General features: G+C 45.4%; 1 protein-coding gene across 1 annotated transcript in view; it reads right to left on the bottom strand.

Annotated features, from left to right (window-relative positions):
* Positions 1–1494: 1494 nt before the first annotated feature.
* LOC141271411 (uncharacterized) overlaps positions 1495–23752 on the bottom strand; it is a 248451-nt gene continuing 226193 nt past the window's right edge. Inside the window, exons 5-6 of the mRNA XM_073681495.1 lie at positions 1763–2106; positions 1495–1567 (exon numbers count right to left, since the gene is read on the bottom strand). Of these exons, the coding sequence (XP_073537596.1) occupies positions 1495–1567; positions 1763–2106 (417 nt within the window). The remainder of the gene's footprint in view (positions 1568–1762; positions 2107–23752) is intronic.

Below are 23752 nucleotides of genomic sequence, written 5' to 3'. Positions count from 1 at the left end.
CTCCTGATCGTGGCCACGCACCCTTACGTTTTCAGATTCCATCAGACAATTATAGATTAGGGGCCATATTCTCATTGGATGCTGCACAAAGCAGTTGATAGTGTTGAGTGGCCCAACCTATAATTGTAAATAAATCAGCAGGTTTGGTTGGAGACCCCAAGGTTTGTTTGTTAGGGTCTGTAAAAGAAAGGACACTGGACACACATGGCAAATCTGTGGTAGGACGTTTATTGTTTCTTGCATATACATTGATAACATCTAGATGGATTTAGACGAACGCTCCTACAAACACGGTTTGTGAATAAATTTTGTGATTTTTATATATACACACAAAATTTATTCACAAACCGTGTTTTTAGATGCATACTGCGTACGCTAAACCTGCTTCATCTCCAAAAGAGGGGGGGGGGGGAGGGATTGCCAATTCTGAATTCCTTTGTTAGGGGGACAGCAAGTGCAAAGCCTACTATAGCAATTGTAGCTATGAAGTACACAAAGTACATTTTAATCAATAGACCTTGGAGTTAAAATAAGTTCCAAAATAGTATGCCCCTGCTGTGTACTGTGTAATGACCGTTTCTGACTGCAGGAAAATGGTCTTAACAAATCACATCTCCTGGACAGGGGAAGAAGCAAAAGAGAGGATACAGACAGGACAGCATGGGGTCACAGCTGATTCTGTTAGGTAAAACATTTCCATTTCTGTTAAAAATATATTTTACCTTACAGAAAGAATTAGCTGCGATCCCATCCTGTCATGTCTGTATACCCTCTTTTGCTTCCTCCCTTCCCCAGAAGCTGTGGTATAATCAGACACAGCCATTACACAGTACACAGCAGGGGCACATTTCTAAGATTATCTCAGCACAGGAACATTTTTTTTTAACACATCAAATTGTGTAACATTTTTTCCCCAAGATCCATTGATTAAAATGTACATTGTTTGTGGGACAAACCCTTTATGGAAAAAGGCATAATATATATATATATATATATTTTAAAACAAAACAAACGTTTGTTACTGAGAGATGGCAGGATAATATTATCTTACTAATGCAATCTAATGCCATAATCAGGGAACAGGATGGGCCGACCACAGGTCCAGCAAAAAGTATATGGAAGAATGTAGTTGGACCAATGAAGGAATCACAATCGTCTAGTATACTTCCTACTTGGACTGAGTATAGAATTTTGCAACTGTTCATTATATATAGGATTAATTTGACACCGAAGAGAATTGCCAAACTTGGATAACAAAAGACCCTGAGTGTCATAAGTGTAGGATTAAATTGGCAACACTTAAGTTATGATTATGCTGTACTGAGGTATACTCAGCATGGAAAAATTAGATCACACCAGATGTTTCTCTACTTCTTGATAGTATCAGAACTTTAAAAAGTAATTTGCCATTTGAACATTTTTAATAAAGAAGTTTGTTCAGACATAGGAATTATGGATTTTTCCTTGTGTGTCTTCTCTCATGTGTAACAAGGTCTAATTTGCCTTTAAGACATCTCCCACGTTCTCAGTGTGAATTTTCTGATGTCTTGCAAGATTTGATTTACAGCTAAAATATTTCCCACATTCTGAACATGCATATGGCTTCTCCCCTGTGTGAGTTCTCTGGTGTATAACAAGATGTGATTTACGGTTAAAACATTTCCCACATTCTGAGCATGAATATGGCTTCACCCCTTTATGAATTCTTTGGTGTATAACAAGATTTGATTTACAGTTAAAACATTTCCCACATTCTGAGCACGAATATGGCTTCTCCCCTTTATGAATTCTTTGGTGTATAACAAGATTTGATTTTTGATTATAACATTTCCCACATTCTGAGCATGAATATGGCTTCTCTCCTTTGTGAATTCTCTCGTGAATAACAAGATTTGATTTAGAGTTAAAACATTTCCCACATTCTGAGCATGAATATGGCTTCTCTCCTTTATGAATTCTCTCATGAATAACAAGATTTGATTTTTGATTATAACATTTCCCACATTCTGAGCATGAATATGGCTTCTCTCCTTTGTGAATTCTCTGGTGTACAACAAGATGTGATTTGCGGTTAAAACATTTCCCACATTCTGAGCATGAATATGGCTTCTCCCCTTTATGAATTCTTTGGTGTATAACAAGATTTGATTTTTGATTGTAACATTTCCCATATTCTGAGCATGAATATGGCTTCTCTCCTTTGTGAATTCTCTGATGTTTGACAAGATGTGATTTGCGGTTAAAATATTTCCCACATTCCGAGCATGAATATGGCTTCTCCTCTTTGTGAATTCCCTGGTGCGTAACAAGATGTGATTCACGTTCATAACATTTCTCACATTCAGGACATGTATATGGCTTTTCCAATGTGTGAATTCTCTTCTGTTTAACAAGATTTCTTTTGTCATTAAAATATTTCCCACATTCTGAACAAGATAATATTTTCTCCTTTGTGGGAATTTTTTGAGACTGTATAGGGGGGAAACTTTTTCCACACTCTGAACTTGTAAATGGCTTCTTTGCTGGAAGAGCACTTTGATTTTGATTTTTCCTAATAGTCTGTAATGAATCGGACAATTGGACCTGTTTAAAAGAATCAGATGATAGATCTTCACTATGAAAGGATGATGGAATATCTGGAAAAATAGCTTGCACTTCGATTGTATCTTGCGTGATATTAAGGTCATCCGATTTAAAAAATGAAGATGTCAGATGGTCCTCTGATCTCAAAGTACAGTCATCTGCAGAGAAAGATACCAAATTATTTTTGCATAAAATATCCTCAATTATAAATTTGACAACATTTCTACATACAATTTTGATAGCAAATCACAATTCAAATTATTCAGTAAGGCAAAAACAGATCACAAACAAACAATAGACCTTAAACCCTGAGTCAGTAGATGTTCAGCCATCTTTGTTCATGCTGCCTCCACAATAATGGAATAAACAGCCATAAAAACATTACATAGCCAAAAATTATACAAATTAAAACTTAAACTCATCCAGCATAAAGCAATCCCCCCACACTGGAGGTCCATTATGAAAAAATAGGTTTCCACATTACTAGTAGCTTGAAAAGCAACAGGTCTTCCATAAACCAATACAGCAATCCCCCTTCTAAGCCCTGCAGTGTGCCCAAACCACACTTAGCATCCATATGTTTAGCATTGCTGTAGCAGGATCAAACCTCTTATTTTACTGTGTGCATTATTCCAGGAGCACAAGCTGGGCACTATGTGTTTGCAGTTTCAGTTTGCAGCATCCACTGTGTGCCAATTTCCAAAAAATGTTATGGGGTCAAAATAGTCACTAGCCCTATAGATGAATTCCTTTGTATTTGGGTTTTCTACTGTTCTAGTTTTCTGTCATTTTAAGGGGTCTGCAAACTATTCCAGGAAATCTAGGTTCCAATACCCAAATGTCCTTCTCTTCTGAGCCCTGCTGTCATGGGGATACAGCGACAGAGTGGGGTCAGACGATCACAGTGGCCAGTTACGCATATGTAGCGCCCCTGAGGGTTCAGTCGCCACAGAGGTACTGCACCTCACCCAGAGGTGTGGCATCTCCTTCTCTCAGGTAAGGATGGAGTACTGCCCGGGACCCCACCACCTGCACTCAACACTACACTACTCCAGACCGGCTCGAAGGGCATTATGTATTTCTTCTGCTGCCCCGTCCCTGGCTGGAGTGGGGGGAACCAAAAGTGAGGGGCAACCAGTAGTGGGTGTGGGTGGAGGACGTAGATCAGGGGAGCACTGTCAGTTGGAGTATAATAAGGGAAGCCATCATGGGTAAAGAGAGAGAAGAGGAAAGAAGCATGTCTGAGGAGCAGAGTCTCTTCAGGAGCTCTGCTCCAGACTGGGGCCTAGGAAGAGAGGCCCAGGAGTGAGGGGAGCGGAGGAGAAAGGCTCCAGTAACAGAAGGGATCCCAGGGGGGTACGGTGAGTGCAGGACAGCACCTGTATGCCCGAATCTGCCAGGCGTCAGAGGGATCAGGCAGCAAGAAGGGCACCGGTCCCTGGACTAGTCGAGTTACTTCAGGTCTTGGCTGGAAAACCGGAGGCTTCTGCACTTTCAGGGTACAGTTGCCACTTTCGCACCCAAGCTGCCGAAACCCAGGTCCGGGAACTTCAAGTTGCCCAGAGGGATCTCAAGGTACCCGTTCGGACTTTGCGTGGCAAGGCGCAGGGCAGGAGGGAGAGACCCAGCACGGGAAGTCAGCTAAGCAAGGAACATAAAGAGAGGGGTCCCGTTAAGCGCTCTTGAAATACTTGAGGGAGTGCTGAATCCCTGCCTGGTAAACGCAGCACGACGTGGAAGGCTGACACCTGTACAGTGCCACCTGAAGAACCTAAATAACTGAGTAAACTCGGAAGACTGCACCCCATTGCTTTTGTCAGTTGTTTCTCCCACGCTATCCTTCCTGCACTACAATTCCCAGCATCACCATCTGCACCTACACTGCCCTGGAGCTGTGCTCTGCCTGTGGGGAGCAGCACCAACCCAGCTGCCCTAACATCTGCTCCAGAGGTTTGCAGCAGCGCTGGTACCCATTACCAGGAGCCACAGGTGGCATCACGAGACAAAACTATTATTCATCCCATCAAGTAACAAACCCCCTTTTTAAAGAGTGACCCCAGGGTACGGGCCCGGAAGCCGACTGCCGTGACATCCCAAGAAGGTAAAGGCCCTTGTACAGAGTCCCCCATATCCCCCTGGGCGGGTCACATAGACCTGCGGCAGTTCTGGTTTTCATTGCTCTGTTGCTGCAAGGGTTAAGCTACTTAGTTGGACTCCTGCAGTTCTCTGTCTTTACTGTATCAGCTGTTCTGAGTTTGTTACTCCCTACAGGTTTAAGAACCCACCTCCTGGCTTCTTTCATAGCCAGTGATCGTTTATCACTTCCTGGTTTGTTCTTGAAGGAGGAGTTCAGTGTCAGTAGCAAGTGTTTCGAGTGATTTTCAGGAGATTTCTGTGTGGAGTTGGTTTGTGCGTTTTCTTCTTTACCCTCTTCAATTTGGTTTGTCCCACCTATGCCTCCCCATGTTTCCCACTCGGTTGTTTTTTGAGTGTATATGTAGGATTGTAATTTACTTTTATCCTTGTCGGCTTACTCCATTTGTGTTATCCTATACACTTCTGTCTCATACCCCCCTGGGTAAAGGAGGAAACAGATAAATGTTAATATAGGAGCTATGAGACCCCGGAAACTCGAGCATCAGATGTAATCCGGGGGACAAGGGTAGCCTAAGGCACCCGTAGCTGTAGGGACAGCCTAGGTGTCCATTGTCCCTGGCAATAACATGACACCTGCTATGTGGCCAAATATTGGTTCACAACCATAGTTAGGGTAACATTAGATTCAGAACTTCCAGAATAATAGGTGCAGTTTATTTTCTCCTTTTTTTTTTTTTTTTAAAGTCAAGATTTCAATTAAAAAAAAAAGGAATTATTAATTTTAGCATTCCACTTGGTTTTAGTTTCTGTGAAGCACCTAAAAAAGGTTAATTAACTTCCTAAATGTAGTTTTAGATAGTATGAGGTGTGCAGTTTTATAAAATAAAGGACTCTCAAAGTCACTTCAAAAGTAATTATTTTTGTCCTCCGCAAAAAAAAGGTTTTGTAAATCTGTCTCTCAACATATGAAAATTTGCTGCTAAACAATTTAAGCGTTGTAACTTCCTAAAAATGATGAAAGGATGTTTGAAAATTGTGTTTGGACCCTTTGAAGCACCATTGAGTGCGAAACTGCTGTCGTCCATCTCTTGCACCTGTATTCTCCTACATCCATTTTTTAATGATTTTGCAATAAAATACATTTTTATGGGACAGAGAGTGCAGACTTTCCTCTCTTCGAAGTCTAACGATAATCTTGCATTTGGTGAACCACCCAGAATTCCCGTATAATCGCGAGGTATGTGCCGTTATCCTTTCAAGTTGTGTGAATTATAAATGGTGCAGTTTTTTTTCCTCTTTTTTGCACTAAAATAATACTGACAAAGTAGAAATAAGGAAAATGTTTATTAATTATTTACTGGGGGATTTGTTTTTAGGTCATATAAAATGAGGGTTTGAAAATGAGTCATTTTTCTAAATTTTTTACAACTTTCAGATATTTTCTTGTTTAATCACAAAACATATCGACCTAGATATACACTAAAAGTACAATGTGTTACGAAAAAAATAAGTTTAGAATCACTGAGATCAGAAGACACTTGCAAAGTTATTTCCACATAAAAGGGACATGTCTACTATGAAAAATAGGGCCTGGTTAAAAAACACAAAAAACTGGCTGCAGGAAGGGAATAAATCAGAGGACCTTGAGTGCTAACTGTTGTAGACAAAATACGGTGATGATTGACTATATCTACTAAAATAACCTCACTCAATCCTTACAGTCTTCTTCGGTAATGATTTGGCAACTAGTGTTTAAATCTCTGGACGAACATGGCAGCTTTTGGCAATTTAAACTATCTTATCCCCTTCATGACAGGGTAATTTTTCACTTTTACACTTTTTCCCTTCCCTTCTTCCAGGAGCCATAATTTTGTGTTTCCATCAACATAGCCATGTAAGGGTTTGTTTATGTGGGATGAATTCTACTTTTGGATGACACCATTCATTTTACCATAAAATACACTGAAAAACAGGGAACAAAAATTCCAGTTGGGATGAAATGGTGAAAAAAAAAAAAAAAAAAAAAAAGTAGTTCTCCCATTTTTTTAATATATATTTTACGGCATTTAATGTATGGTGAAAATCACCTAAATAATTCTCTATGTCAGTATGAAAACAAAAGATACAAAAAAAAAAAAAAAACACTGCAAGATTGGTATTTTTATTTTTTTTTTTTAAGCGGTGAAAACAAATTAGGTTATACTAGCAGCCCGAGTTCCAAAACAAATAAGTTTCAGAAGCTAGAAAAGTGTGCTCTACATAATAAAAACGAACTCAAAATTACCCACGTCTACAAGAAAGTTGTCATAATTAATAAATTAGTAAATGGCATTACAGAAGTGTTTATTTGCTCTGGCTTTAATAAAAGCAAGGGCAAATAGGTGCAGTGTATAATATACAAAGCACCCTGGGCACACGCGAATGAAAAAAGTTGTACCTCTGTTTTATGCTAATTCGGCCGCTTGGATTTCTAGCACATGCACTATTGTACAACGGAAATCCCTTAATAAAACTTCATATTTCTGGAACCACTTCCAATTTAAAAAAAATGTAATTACATTGATTCTTTGTTGTAGCATTCAGTTTTGAGTTAATCAGAAAAGAACAGATCAGTAGAAGCCGTGTTGGTAATGGCAGAGCTAGAGTAAAATCGGATATAGATAATACACACTAGATGGTGGCCCAATTCTAACGCATCGGGTATTTTAGAATATGTATGCGGTCACGACTAATCAGCGAAGCAGTATTTAAATGGGTTGTGCGCTACTTTAAATTAACCCCCCAATGTATCCCCCCGGGGCCCCTAATGAATTTGGAGGACGGGAGCGAGGCCGCCTGTCGGGGTACTTCTGCTGCAAGCAGCTGGGAGATGACCGGCTAGCACAGGGTGAGCGGGTGAGGGAGGTGAGCGTCTGAGGGGGGGTGAGCGTCTGAGGGTGAGCGTGAGCTTGTGGAGGTGTGAGGGTGAGCGTGTGGAGGTGTGAGGGTGTGAGCGGGTGAGGGCGAGAGTGTAAATTTGGCGCCAATATCGCTGACCTCCATGCGGCTACCGTCAGGAGATCAGCGGCTAGGGCCGCTGTTCTCTCGACGGCAAGTGTGAAGGGAGGACCGGGGAGCGGCGCCACCTAGGCTGCCGGTCGGGGTGCTTCTGCTGTGAGCAGCCGAGAGATGACCGGCTAGCGCCAGTCATCTCCCGGCTGCATCGTCGCTGACCTCCCCGTGCGGCAGATGAGCCGCTAACGGCAGCCATCTTGTTCGGAAATCCCGCGTCACTGATTGGCCACGGCCGGACCAATCAGTGACGTGGGATTTCAGAACAAGATGGCGGCAGTTAGCGGCGCATCTGCCGCACGGAGGTCAGCGGCGATGCAGCCGGGAGATGACTGACGCTAGCCGGTCATCTCTCGGCTGCTCACAGCAGAAGCACCCCGACCGGCCGCCGCTCCCCGGTCCTACCTCCACACTTGCCGTCGGGAGATCAGCGGCCCTAGCCGCTGATCTCCCGACAGTAGCCGCATGGAGGTCAGCGGCGATGCCGCCGGCCGCGACCAATCAGCGATATAGGCGCCCAATTTACACTCTCACCCTCTCCCGCTCACACGCACACCCTCACCCGCTCACCCTGTGCTAGCCGGTCATCTCCCGGCTGCTCGCAGCAGAAGTACCCCGACCGGCAGCCTCGCTCCCCGGTCCTCCGAAATTCATTAGGGGCCCCGGGGGGATAATTTAATGTAGTGCACAACCCATTTAAATACTGCTTCGCTGATTAGTTGTGTCCTGTCGGCCACATACATATTCTAGAATACCCGATGCGTTAGAATCGGGCCACCATCTAGTGTATTATATATAGCTTAAGTAGACTGTGCTGACCATTTAAAAATTTATAACACACATACATATATATATATATATATATATATATATATATATATATATATATATATATATATATATATATATATATATATATATATATATATATATATTATATATACACGCACACACACATACACACTTTCAGTTGAATGTACAATTTTCATAGTCATGAAATTACAGAAAAATCTTTTAAATGAGAAGGTGTGTCCAATATATTAGTACGGACCAAAAGTTTGGACACACCTCATTTAAAGATTTTTCTGTGTTTTCATGACTATGAAAATTGTACATTCACACTGAAGGCATCAAAACTATGAATTAACACATGTGGAATTATATACTTAACAAAAAAGTGTGAAACAGCTGAAAATATGTCTAGTGTGTGTGTGTGTGTATATAATATATATATTTTTTAAATGGTCAGCACAGTCTACTTAAACTGTCATTTGGCTTTGTAGTTTAGGAACCCGAGCAGCTAAGGGACTACATCTTCTAATCCTCGAGGTTAGAGGGGATTCTCCAATTTATACTCTCTGACTGAAATGGATTTCACTCCCAAAAAGACTTCCAATGCCCAAAGCATATAGTGGTTTGGGGGCAGTATGGTGTCTACTTGATTGTGATATGGCCGGACTACACCACCAATAAATCAGCCACAATGAATGTAAAGAATCTGATGTCTCTGCATTGAGTGGTGTAAGGCAGCGGCTTTCACAACACTGCAGTTATGAGGCAGTGACCCATGATAGTCAAACTTAAACATCTTTGTTTTGGGAACTTACAAAAATAACTCAAACTTTATCCTCCAGTGCACAGCTGGATAATCCATAACAGTCTGTATTATTCTGTTGCCAGGGTCAACTGCACCACTTGTGAGTGTGCCAATGGCTTTGTTCTCGCTCTGGCACAGACCTGTGCCAAACCTCCCACAGACCTGGCTTACACAGAGCTCCTGCTCCCTTGCTTGCAAAACCCAATACTGACACACCTAAACCTTAACTGACAGTTTAAATGGGTATACCAAGAGTGGAGGGAGAGATCCATCCTACTACCATCCTACAGACCTCTTCAAAAATAAAAGCCTATGTCAGGTTTTCTTAAATCTGACTTGGTCATACAGTTTGAATAAATCCACACACTCTTATTTTGCATGGTAACCACAGTTGTGGCTGTAATTACAATGCTCTCCAGCGTGTTTAGTATGTTTCTATGCGCATCCTGGTGGACACATACCGTTGTCGTTATGATTCCCCTCACTGCCTCACAGTGGTTACTATACTACTCACCTGGGCTATTATCTGTAGGAATCCCCTCATTCAACCACTTATTGAACCACTCTTCACCCCTCACACATGTCTCTGTAGTATTAATATGGGTCAGATCTTTATCCTGAAACAAATATTGTAAAAGTCACAGACAGATGGAGAAGTCACATTTATTATCAGCTCTAATCCTGCCATCTCCACTGTTCTCATTACACAAGTATAAAACATAACACTGGTGGAGAAAACAGGACCTTCACATCATAGGGGAGATCTCATGACACCTTCTCTCCATCTACCTGATGATCCTGGGGAACATTGGGATTTTCCTCTGTAAAGTCGTGTGGAAGAAGAGGACCGGAACATCTCTCTGGTGTTGTCCTCTTACGAGATAGATCTGTAGGAAACACATACAGGGGCTGAATTCAGTCTGTACATACAGATAATTATAGGCCATATGTATTTAGTCCTGTCTTACCTGGTGATGTGAGGGGCTGGGGAACCCCCATCATGATATCGTTGTATAGATCTTCGGGTCCGTCTAAATACTCCCACTCCTCCATGGAGAAATATATGGTGAAATCCTGATACCTTAAAAGGAACTTGACACATACGATGATACTGTTGTCACCTTAATTCTCTCATACAATAAGGCCACCGATTAGCAGTAAGGTTAACAGGTTCGTCGGGACTCACCAAGAAATAAAGAGACTGACAGGGAACCTAACCAAATAAAACATTCAAATATTTTAGACCACACACACAAGCAGTTTCTTCCTCGGAGTCTGCAGCTGAATACAATTCTCATAAACTCATGTTGCATAACGCTAATTCATGTCTCAGTCATCGACACTGTAATCGTCATTAGTTATACTCCAGAAGATACACTGACAAGCAAGAAGGTAATGTCTTGTCTAGGCTATCTCATACATAAATTTGATTTGCAACTATTTAGCATATAATTAGTTATGGAGATTGTCATGTCGCTGCATGGTTAAATTTTTAATATTTGCTAGTATTTTGTAACTTCACATTCTTCTTGGCATGCTCTCAGATACGGACATGTGTCGACCGAAATCTGATCCGAAGTTTCTTCTACACGTTCCCAAAGTGGGTGCATACTGTTAGGCTCACTAGGTATGTATACGTTTTTTTTGTTCAACTCTACCCATAAGTGTTCTATTAACTTGAGGTCTGGAGACTGTGGGGGCCAATCCAGCATCTTTACTTCATGGTCATTGAACTATTTCTTTGCTAATCTCGACGTATGCTTCGGGTCATTGTCCTGCTGGAACACTAAGTCGTCCTTTTCATACCCATATTACTCGAGTGTACGAAGTAACTCGTATTCGTAGCGCCGGTGTCTCTGCACTCTACCTCCCTCCCCCGGCAGAGACGCCGACTCACTCACTGCCACGAACTCCATCTCGCTCCTCCTGATTCCCAGGGTCTGTGCACGGCTCGTAGATCCCTGGGTACTGTGCTTTGGGGAAGCATGCTCTCCCTCTTAAGTGGTTAGCGCGTGCTGTCCTAAAGTGTCCTCAGCCAACTGCCGGGAGACACATTATTTAAGGCACCTCCACCTGGAAGGAGTTATCTGAACAATGTTGTTCGTGTGCTCCCTGCATCCTTGATAGTTGTAAGGTTCCCTGTTTACCTGTACTCGCTTGTTCTTGCTTCTTTCCTGCTTGTCCTTGCTTGTGCCTTCCAGCTGTACCTGCCTGTGCCCACCTGTATACCAGCCAGACCCATCTGCACCTGCCTTTGCACACCTGTCTACCAGCCTGCATCAGCCAGAAACTGCCTGTCTACCAGCAGTGTCCGCAAGCACCTGCCGCACGTGCTTTCCCTTCCAGGTTCTTCCAGCCTCCAGTCCCTTGGAGATCAGCTACTGTGCACTTGAGGTCAGTCTTGCTGTAACACCTAGTCATATCCCGAGGCTCTCCTTGTATCACAGCACAGTGGTTCCACCACTCCAATTACAGTATTGTAGGATACTCACATAAAGCTCAGCATTGAGAACATCGATCCTGGACAAGTATACATTTCCTTTGGCTGTGAAACAACACCATATCATCAGGCGTCCTCCACCGAACTTAGCAGTTCCTTCAATTTCTCGATCCGTTAGCCCCCTTTTCCGTTATTTCTTCTAGACCCATTTGCACCCATCAGAGCCTACTCTATTGAGCTTCATCTCATCATTCCAAATCACCCATTTCCAATCTTCTACTGTCCACTTTTCATATTTTTTTGCAAACTTGAGCTGACACTTCTAAAGACTATAATGAAGTTGAGGCTTCTTCGCTTTTTTTTTTTTTTAGAGCAACTACTCCAGACTTATGTAATGTGCATATTGCATAATTGACTGCCCTTCCCAGGGCAGACAACATCGAGTCATTGCAGCACACAGTGCGTGTGCTGTGAGGACTCAAGTCTGCATGCACATAGGGGGAATGCAGACTTTTCATTTTAGACCAGATAACCCCTTTAAGCAATTTGAGTAGTCATCATTAGTGTTGAGCCACCCCCGTAGTGTTCGAGTTCGGTTCGGTTCGTCGAACACCCGTGTGTTCGCCGAACGGTTCGTCGAACTGTTCGTCGAACACCTTCGAACACCGTTAAAACCAATGGCAGGCAAACAAAAACACATAGAAACACATAGAAAACACCTTCAAAAGGTGCCCAAAAGCTGACAAACTGCTCAGAAGACATAACTAACACATGGAAAAGTGACAAGTACATATAGTCATGCGAAAATAAAAGAGGTGGAGGAGTAAAAGGAGGGGGAGACACAGATATAGGCATGTCATGCCCTTCTAAAATCCAAAAAGTGAGAAGCCGACACGGCCAGTCCGCTCCTGCCCGTGCCACCTCCGTGTCGCCGGGTTTGTGCCAGAGCCGCGGTGAACCCTGATGGCCAGCCCCCCTCTCCCAATACTGGTGCCTGTCCGCTGGTGGGTCGAGCGAGCCCCCCTGTGGTGGAGGCAGCTCTAAGCTTTTTAATTTAAATTGTCTCTCTAATTTGAATGAATACACTTTAAATCCATTTACAAGGATCTATTGGAGGGCAAGTCTCATGCCAGCAGCCGCGGTAATTCCAGCTCCAGTAGCGTCCACTAAAGCTGCTGCAGTTAAAAAGCTTTTATAAGGATCGAGCTCGGCTGTCCACCGCAAGGCATCCTACTGCCAGTCCCAGCCCCTATGCCTTGGGGTGCCTCCTGATGCTCTTCACTAAGTATCCCATGGTCCCGAAGCATTTCCTTTGAAAAAATTAAGTGTCTAAACTACAGGTGGTGCATCTTGCTTAACAGCCGGGATAATCCGCTGACTAGCAGACACTGCTACTAGGCACAAAGTATTTCCTGGGCTAGATGCAGTTAAAAATTTGTAATTAGATACTCTCGTTGGATGCTGAAAAAGCATTCCATAGAGTCTCCTGGCACGCCATATATGATTCTCTTAAAAAGCTTGGGGTAGGGGTCTAGGGGACCCTTTTATAGCCAAAATCACGGCCCTGTATCGCAATACGTCACCTAGGCTGAAGATAAATGGAACTGTAGCACCCTGAGGGCTCGGTTGCTACAGACGTATTGCACCTCACCCAGAGGTGTGATATCTCACTCTCAGGTAAGGATGGAGTGTGGATCAGGACCCGACACCTGCATTCATTACACCACATTGCCGTGGGGCAGGGCGACCAATATGCCCCTGAGATGGGCACGACAGTCCCTGTCCCTGGCTGGAGTGGGGGGAGGGAACACTGAGGAAGGGGAACCCTGTAGTGCAGGAGCAGGGAGGAAGCAGTTCCTGGGTGCATTGAGAAGGGAGTATAAAAGGTGGGCACCATCTTAGTTCAGTGCAGAGAAGTCTGAGCAGAAGTGGCAGGGAGCAGGGGCTCTGCATGAGCTCTGCTCCGGAGGCGGGCCTAGTAACAGAGGCCCAGGCCTGGAAGAGGGAGAAGGAAGGAAGAGGAGCGGAGAAGGCTCCAGGAACGAGGAATGAAGGGATCCCAGGGGTGCGGACGGGCGAGTCGCCACCGCACGCCCGAATCCACCTGCGTGGAGGGGTCAGGCCAAAGGGGGAGACCGGTCCCCGAACTAGTGGAGGCAGGAAACGACCCTCAGCTAGAAACCGGAGGCTCTGACATTTTATGTGGCGCAGCCCCTCGCTACACCTGCTAGGAAGGCACCACATAGGGTCAGGGAAACTGGCGCCAAGTTTACCAAGAGGAGGCCCGAGGCAGCCGGACAGAAGTGTTGGTAAGAAAGGCCAGACAAAGTACACACAAAGGGGGTCCTGTGAAGTGCTCCAAAGTTATCTGGGAGTTGTCTGAGCCCCTCACCTGGTGAGCACAGTACGACGTGGGCAGCCGTTACCTGCAGACGTGGTCTGGATAATAAGAACTGTGAGTAAAGGCCCTGAACTGCATCACTGACTCCTTGTCGTTACTGCTGCTGCCCTGCACCATCACCCCCATCCTCCGCATACACTGCCCTGAGGCTATACTCCTCCCGTGGGGAGTTATGCTACGCTCTGCTGCACCCACAACACCAGCCTCAGCGGTCTGCCCTGTAGCGGCGGTTCACTCTGACCGCAATCCACGGGTGGCGTAGTCGGACATTTAAACATCAAAACCACATAAATAGTTCCGCCACTGGTTTGACCGCCCTGAGCCACGGAACCACGGTCGCCGCCACGAAGACTACAACCACCAGCATCCACCAAAAAGGGTCCGGCTCCGGGTGTCCCAAGGCCCAGGGGGTGCGTCAGAACATTTTCATCACCTTTCACAATCACCAATGGGACAAGGCAGTGATGTACTCTGTCCCCTCTCTTATACATCCTAGTGACGGAGCACCTTCTCTCATCAAGTCGCCATAACCCCAATATTAGGTGGATTGAGGTGGGAGGCACCGAGTACAAGTGCTCTCTATTTGCTGATGATGTCCTAGTAAATATCACTCAATCACATATATCCATCCATGCGGTTATGGCTGAAATAGATCACTTTGTTACATGGTAAAATTTTAAAATCAATGCAGCGAAGTCTGAGGCCCTCGATGTCTCCCTCCCCAAATCCATATAGGATTCCATCCAGTCCAACTTTCCCTTTGCCTGGCCCTCACAGGGTATCAAATACTTAGGAATTCCTATTCATAGAGACCTCTCCCATCTATGTTATCTTAATTTTGGGCCCTTTATTGAACAACGCCATACAGACCACGGTTGGCAAGTTAGAACTGTAAGATTCACTACGTGAACCACTGGTGTTTTGTGGAAAAGCACATGTACACTGCGTTCCAAATTATTATGCAAAAAGTGTTTAGGAGTGATAAGGGAAGAATTTGTTTGTTTGTCAGTTAAACTCATTGATGGTGATGTGTGTCAGGGCTCTTTATATCACTGTAAGCAATTGCAGACACCTGTGCTAATTAGTTTGGCAGGTGTGTCCAATGAAAGGCAAGACTACTTAAGAAGGCTCTCACATTATTAAGCAGCCTACATTTTCTGCCAAAATGGGAAAGAAAAAGGATGTGTCGGCTGCTGAGAAGCAACAAATTGTGGAGTGTTTAGGTCAAGGCATGACTACAATCAACATTGTGCGATGATCAGGATGAAGTGTCTTGGCAATCAAGAAGTATGTAGCTGATTCACAGTACACACGTGTGCGTGCTGATAAGGGCAAATTGAGGACTCTTTCCTACAGGCAATTACGTCAGGTTGAAAGAGCAGCGGCAAAAAAGCCTCGTCATAGCAGCAGACAAGTTTTTGAAGCTGCTTGTGCCTCCAACGTCCCCCGAACAACAAGATGCAGGGTCCTTCAGAGGTTTGCAGCTGTGCATACGCCATCCTGTCGACCTCCTCTATCCACTTCACACAAGCAGAAACGGCTCCAGTGGGCCAAACATTACATGAAGACTGATTTCAAAACTGTTTTGTTCACGGATGAGTGCCGTGCAGCGCTCGATGGTCCAGATGGATGGAGTGGAGGATGGCTGGTTGATGGACACCCCACGCAAACACGGCTACAGCGCCAACAAGGAGGAGGTGGAGTAATGTTTTGGGCTGGAATCATGGGGAGAGAGATTGTCGGCCCCTTTAGGATCCCTGAAGGCGCTAAAGATGAACTCCATAATGTATGTGGATTTTCTCAAACAGCACTTCCTGCCATGGTTCAAGAAGAAGAATCGTGTATTTCACAGCAAGATCATTTTTCTGCATGATAAATGCACCATCTCATGCTGCACATAACACATCTGCATCTCTGGCTGATATGGGCATAAAAGGGGACAAACTTATGGTGTGACCCCCATGCTCCCCTGACCTCTACCCCATTCAGAACCTTTGGAGCATCATTAAAAGGAGTGTCTATGATGGCGGGAGGCAGTTCACATCTAAGCAACAGCTCTGGGAGGGTATTCTGTCCTCATGCAAAACAATTGAAGCAGAAACCATCCAAAACCTGACAAATTCAATGGACGAAAGAGTTCAGAAGCTCCTTTCGAACAAGGGGTCCTATGTGAAAATGTAACATCACCTAGAATAAAGTTTTGAGTTGAAAACTGTTTGATTTCAGTTTCTAACAACCTGCTAATGCTTATAATTTCAAAAATGACCATTTTTTTGGTCTTTATTAAAATGAAAAGGTTGATCGAAAAGTTTGGGGGATCTAAGAGTGTGGCAACCCAGTAGTCATGATTACTTCGAATTCTGACAATATGAGGGTCATGCTGCAGGTAGTGCAGCAAGAAGGCACTTATGTGTCTTGCGCATCTCGGAGCCCCAAAATTATTTTCCGGACTAGATGCAGCTAAAAATTATTATTAATTTTAAATCTGGTGGAGCTTTAGTATAGATGGCCTAATAGGATCAGTGCTGCACACTGCTACAAAGCCCAAATTATTTTCCAGTCAAGATACAGATAAACATGATTAGTAATTTGAAAGCTTAAAACGGTTGGTAGGGTGATTTTAACCAATCATCAAGCTTTTACTCTCCCCAGGATGACACAGGGGTAGAAAAGTCGTTTCGGATCCATGATTTGTTCATCTTTATGAACGTGAGTCTGTCTACATTATCAGTGGAGAGCCGCGTGCGCTTATCTGTCAGCACACCACCAGCAGCGCTGAACACACGTTCAGACAGAACGCTGGCTGCGGGGCATGACAAGATCTCCAAGGCGCAAGTGGCTAGCTCCGGCCATTTATCCAGATTTGAAGCCCAAAAATAGCAAGGGTCCAGTGACACAGTCGTGGCTTCAATGTTTACTTGGAGATACTCCTGTACCATCGTCTCTAGGCGTTGACTATGTGTCAGACTTCTTGTCTCCTGTGGCCTTGCAAAGGATGGGCTAAAAAAGTGGTGAAATGATTCCGCAAAATTGATGTTACCAGCAGATACTGTGGTTCTGTTACGGTTTGAGTGCTGAACACTTGACGGTCCCACGGTTGGCAAGTTGGAACTGTGAGATTCACTACGTGCACCACTGGTATTTTGTGGAAAAGCACATGTAAGATTCTGCAACAGTCTCTGCTGATACTCCTGCATGCGTGCATCCCTTTCTATGGCAGGAATAATTTCTGCAAATTTACTTTTGTACCGGGGATCTAACAGTGTGGCAACCCAGTAGTCAGGATTATTTCTAATTCTCACAATTCGAGGGTCATGTTGCAGGTAGTGCAGCAAGAAGGCACTCATGTGTGTTGCGCATCCAGGAGCACCAAGTCCCTGTTGTGTTGGTGGCAAGGTAACAATCATGCTTCCTTCCTCTGTCCTCTCCCCCCAACCTCGCACAACAGAAATGTGATCAAGGTCTCCCTCATCTGATGAGTCTTCCATCAGTTCGTCCTCCACTTCTTCCTGGGCTCCTGCACCTTCCTCACTAGTTTGGCTGCTACCATGCGCCCTGGTAAAACCATCTCCCCCACCCTCACATGCCTGCCGCCTTGGTGCTGCCGACCGTCTGGACCTTGCAGATGTTAGCCCTTCCGCATACAACTCCTCCTCCTCTACTTCCTCCACCTCCTCTTGTGCCACCACCTGCCTCCGAATTCTGTTTAACATGTGCTCCAGCATGTAAATCACCGGAATAGTCATGCTGATAATGGCATCGTCAGCACTAAACATCTTCGTCGCCATTTCAAAACTGTGCAGAAGGGTGCATAGGTCCCTGATCTGAGACCACTCCTCCAGCGTGATTTGCCCCACCTCTGAATCTCGTTGGCCCAGGCTATACGTCAGAACGTATTGCACCAGGGCTTGTCGGTGCTGCCACAGTCGCTGCAACATGTGCAGAGTTGAATTCCACCGGGTAGGCACATCGCATTTTAGCCGGTGAAGTGGCAGGCCCAACGACTTCTGTAGAGATGTAAGTCGCTGAGCTGCGGGATGCGAACGGCGGAAGTGAGCACACAGCGACCGTGCCCTCTGCAGAAGGCCATCTAGTCCGGGATAGTGGGCTAAAAATTGCTGGACAACCAGGTTCAACACGTGAGCCATACAAGGCACGTGTGTGACACTGCCCCGGCGAAGGGCCGCACCCAGGTTTGCAGCATTGTCGCACACGGCCTTCCCTGGTTTCAGGTCCAGTGGAGACAACCATTCATGAAATTGGTTCTCCAGAGCTGACCACAACTCCTCAGCTGTGTGACTCACATTTCCCAGACATTTCAAAGTAAAAACCGCCTGATGACGTTGAGCCCTACTGCCAGCATAGTAAGGAGGTGTGCAGGATCCCTTCTGCGCAGTTAGAAAGCTTGTGGCATGACCAGACAGGCTTTGGGTGCAGGTGGAAGACTGAGAGGAGGTTGAGGAGGCAGAAGCAGTGGAGGAACTTCGAGATAAAGAGGATTGACGCACAACTCGTGGGGACGGCAAGACTTGGACAGCAGCCCCTTGTCCTGCTGTCACCATAGTTACCCAGTGCCCAGTCAGTGACATGTAACGCCCCTGTCCATGCCTACTCGTCCAAGTGTCTGTGGTGAAATGCACCCTGTCACACACAGAGTTTCTCAAAGAAGCGGTGATGTTATGTGCGACATGCTGGTGGAGCGCAGGCACACCTTTCTTTGAGAAGTAGTGCCGACTGGGCATCTGGTACTGGGGCACTGCGACGGACATAAGGTCTCAAAAATCCTCTGTGTCCACCAGGCGGAAAGGCAGCATTTCTGTAGCCAAGAGCTTGCAGATGGTGAAATTCAACCTCTTAGCTTTCTCATGGCTAGGAGGAAATGGTCTTTTACTTGTCCACATCTGAGGGACCGAGGGCTGGCTGTTGTGCTTAGACGGGGTTGAGAAGGGTGTCTGCCGGTCTGTGAGGAAGATGCAGGCGGACATGTTAGGTTGCCTTGATCCAAAGGTGGTGCTATCGATGTCGGACAGCGCTCAACACCAGCTGGTGTTACCACCTCCAAAGAAAATGATGACCTGCCAATCACGCTGGCTGTTGCGGGTAAAGAGGTGGCAGGTCTGCGCCCCAAAACAGGTGTGACTGCTGTCCCCCCAGTCACAGAGGATGAAGAGGCCGCGGATGCACAAGATATGGCAGACGGTGGTTGGCCCGGCCGGCTAGGCCGCATTGTAGCACACTGAGCTTCCCACTGCAACTTATGCTTCATGTCCATGTGCCGGTTCATGCATGAAGTACTCAAACTATGTATTTTTTGGCCTCTACTTAGCTTTTGCTGACAAATGTTACAGATAACACGAGTTGGGTCATCTTTATTCATCTGAAAAAATGCCCAGGCTATGCAAGGCTTAGCACCCATGCGACCTGAAGAGCCACCACGACTTGTGGTGAGAGGCAGAGTTGTGTTTGAGGATGCAGTTGTTGACGTGCTTCCAGTACTACGTCTCTGTCCAGGAAGGCGCAACCTGACCTCGTCGTCACTAGCATCTTCCTCCACCTCCTCTGCTGACCTCATCTCTTGGCTGACTGTGGGTTGACAGTAAGTGGGATCTCCGACCTCATCATCATCACCCTGTGCGTTATCACACCCGTCGTCCTCAGAGCCAACCTGTTCCTGCCCTGACAAAAAACTAAAGTTGTCGCTCCAATCAGGTATTTGAGTCTTATCATCGTCTTCCTCATTGTCTCCACCAACAGGAGTTACAGTTTGGGAATGAGGGTCTACATTATGGTCAGAACCTTCTGCGTCTGGTCCTGGATCCGACTCATAAAGATTCTGGGCATCAGTGCAGATCATTTCCTCGTCTGGATTCACAGAAGCGCTGGAGTCGACCTCTGATTCCCAGGCTATAGTATGAGTAAACAGCTCTGCAGACTCAACCATCTGTTCTACCTCATACTCAGACGGGCAGCTGGAGATTTGGGAGCTGTGAGGAAGCAAGTGCGATTTGGGTGACACCTTTGAGGACTGGAGTATTTGTGATGTTGAAGTTGATGTGGAGGAGAGCCCACTTAAAGGAGCACTTGATATCCGTTGAAGCACCTGCTGTTTTTGTGCCTCATCTGGAATTTGTAGCGATTGGCGTGGCCGTAAGAAAGGGATCTTATCACATTGTCCGCTAAAAGAAGTAGACATTTTAGTTTGGCTGGAAGATGGTCTTTCTTCTGCAGATGTTACTGTTGCTTTAACACCTACCCCACGGACACAACCTTTTTTCCCCTTCCCAACACGCCTATTCCCCTTTCCACCAGCAGCAGGCCTTTTTCCACTCATTTTGGTGGTTAACTAATTCACAACTCTGGAGTTGTTTGCACAAAAAAACAATGGATGGTAACCGAGCAGAGCTGAGTGGCCAAACTGTGGTATTAGGCCAAAACTATTGGCTGGGTTAGATGCAGAAAAAAATTATTTTGAATTTGCAACCTGATGGAGGTCAGTATAGATGGATTAATAGAACAAGACCCACACACAGCTAGAAGCCCAAATATTTTTTCAGAGGTACTGTAGATGCAGATAAAAATTAGTTTTAATTTGCAACCTGATGGAGGTCAGTATAGATGGACTAATAGAATGATGCTATGCCCAAAAGATTTTACTTCACTAGGTGCAGTAAAAAAATTGGTATTCTATACACAGGTGGTATATCTTGCAACACAGATAGGCTACTCCACTGACTAACACACTCTGCAATAGGCCAAAAAGGATTAGCTTTGCTAGATTCAGCCAAATGCTGTGAAAAAAACTTGCACAGCACTGGCACAGACCTGCCTGGCAAAAACTGATAGGAACTGATGTAACCTAGTCCTGAAAAGGACTCCAATTACAATTAGTCTTTACTCCCACAACCTATCTATTTAAGAGCACAGACCTCCCTGATAAAAGTCATAGGAAATGCTGTAACCTAGTCCTTAAAAGGACTGCAATCACAACTATTCCCTACTCCCAAGCTATCTGTACATTTGTGCGAAAATTGGCTTGAAATTAACAAGGTATAGCGCACACAGCAACAGCGGTGCCGTCTAACACGCAGCTGCAGCAGTGAGAAAATGGTGGCGACGGGGAAAATGGCTTGGTCTTATAGGGCAAGGACATGTGACATACACTGCCAATGACACATGCCCTTGCTTGTGTGAAAAAAAGCACTTCGCTCCGTGTGTGCGCTGCTGATAGGCTGACAGATTGCACCTCCCCACTGCAAATGCAGGAAAGAGAAAAAAAAATGGAGATCTTCATTGTTCCTGCAGAGATCCATCCCCTGCCCCTTCCCCCACCCCGCTGTACACTCAAACTGCGTATTAACATTAATTTTCATCATTACTGAGAAAAAATCCAGTTATGATTTTGGTGCACGAACAGTTATCGAACATAACCTCGAACAGCCGAATTTTTCTCAAATTGTTCGTGTTCGCCGAACGGCTCGAACACCGCCCAAAACAGCTCGAATTTGAGATTGGCGAACAGTTCGAGTAGAACAACGCTCATCTCTAGTCATCATGCGATCAGGTGATGGAACCACTAAGCAGAGCCGAATCCTGAGTATAGTGTGAGAGAACAGAATCCATTTTTTGTCCCATAACTTCTGTGTCATGGTGATCATGCAACACTGATGGGAGAGGAAGTTTTATGTTTCTATTCACGCCCTTTAAGTTCTTATTTGCTCATTTCAGAGGAAACTGTTTCTTTGTCTGTGACACTATTTAAGTAGTGTTCACACTGTGCAGTAACTGAGGCAGTGACCCAAGCAAGTCCAACATAAGCAGCTTTTATTCAGCAACTCATGGGTAAAACAGAAAGTCGTCCAGTTCGCAGCCGGGTTATCATAAGTTCATAACAACGGTTGCCGTGAACAGAGCCTTCCCAGTCGTGGGTTCAGCTGCTCACAGGCCCGCCAAGCTTGCCTGCTATACTCCTAGCAGGCCCCAACACTGAACAACACTAATCCTTAATGCAGGGATTTTAAAGGACCTGTGGCAAGAGCCACTGGAAAACCCGGGTTGGAGGGAGGAGGCCACCCCACTGCCTACCTGTAGCCTCCTCCAAGAAATGAAGGCCCTGCCGTGTTTTACTAATCTGCATTAGCCAGATAGCCTGACCAGGTCACTGCTCACCTTCATTCCTGCATTGCAGCCGCAGGTGTGTCTGTGGCTGCAATGCTCTCCAGTGGGTTTAATAGGTCTCTGTACACATTCTTGGGGATGTATACCATCCCTCATATACGATCCCCGTCATTGCCTCACATATCCCCCCCCCCTCCCATCCCCCGTGTTCAAATTTATGGGGTTGAACATTTGTCACCATACAGGGTGCCCGGGACAGGGCATCCGCGTTTTCCTGCGACTTCCCAGGGCGATGTTCTACAGAGAAACTGAAATTTTGCAGTGACAGAAACCACCTGGTGACTCGCGCATTCCTCTCATTGGTGTTCCTTATCCATACCAAGGGTGAGTGGTCCGCCACAAAGCGGAACTGACGCCCGAGTAAATAGCGTATCGATTCCAAGGTCCACTTACTGTATATAGTTTCTCTCTGCTGGGATAAGTTTTCTACTCAAGTAGGTGACTTGGTGATCTTCACCATTCACTTTTTGTGACAATACCGCCCCTAGGCCTACCTCCGAGGCATCTGTCTGTACAATGAAGGTTTCCTTGAAGTTGGGGCTGATGAGGACCGGCTGTCCACACAGGGCCAACTTCATGGACTGAAAGGCTTCTTCTACCTGAGGGTTCCACCAAACCATTACAGATTTTTTCCCATTCAAGAGATCGGTCAGGGCCACCGCTTTCCCAGCAAAATTAGGTATAAATCGGCGGTAATACCCAAGGATGCCAAAGAAACCCCTCACCTGCGTTGTACTTGATGGTTTAGGTCAGTTTTTTATGGCCTCAACTTAATTGATTTGGGGCTTGATAACTCCTCGGCTAATCACATATCCTAAATATTGGGCTTCCTATAGCCCTATCGCACATTTTGTTTGGGTTTGCCGTGAGAGAATCCATCACCGCTTGTACCTGTGATAGATGCGGATGCCAGTCGGTGCTAAAGATGATAATCTCATATAAATACGCGGACGCGTACTCCTGGTGAGGCTTGAGCGCTATGTCCATCAGCCTCTGGAATGTAGCCGGGGCCCCATGTAACCCAAAAGGTAAAACCACATAGTGATATAGACCCTCTGGAGTTAAGAAGGCGGTCTTTTCCTTCGCCGATTCAGTGAGAGGTACCTGCCAGTAACCCTTGGTGAGATTGGGCGTGGTAAAGTATTGGGCCTGCCCCAGTCTCTCAATCAGCTCATCCACCCTGAGCATTGGATATAGGTCAAATTTCGACACTTCATTTAATTTCCGGAAATTGTTACAGAAGCGTAACGATCCGTCCGTTTTCGGAATCAGTACGATGGGGCTAGTCCACTCACTCGGCGATTCCTCGATGACGCCTAACTGGAGCATTTGTTTTACCTCAGCCGTGATTGCTTGCCTCCGGGCTTCGGGTACCCGGTACAGTCTCATTCGTACCCTTACCCCAGGT

The sequence above is a fragment of the Phyllobates terribilis genome, unplaced genomic scaffold (genome assembly GCF_046119375.1).
Source record: "Phyllobates terribilis strain yellow unplaced genomic scaffold, ASM4611937v1 Scaffold_5__5_contigs__length_657084704, whole genome shotgun sequence".
Lineage (NCBI taxonomy): Eukaryota > Metazoa > Chordata > Amphibia > Anura > Dendrobatidae > Phyllobates > Phyllobates terribilis.
Note: the sequence above shows the minus strand (reverse complement) of the source record. Positions and strands in the feature narration are given on the sequence as shown.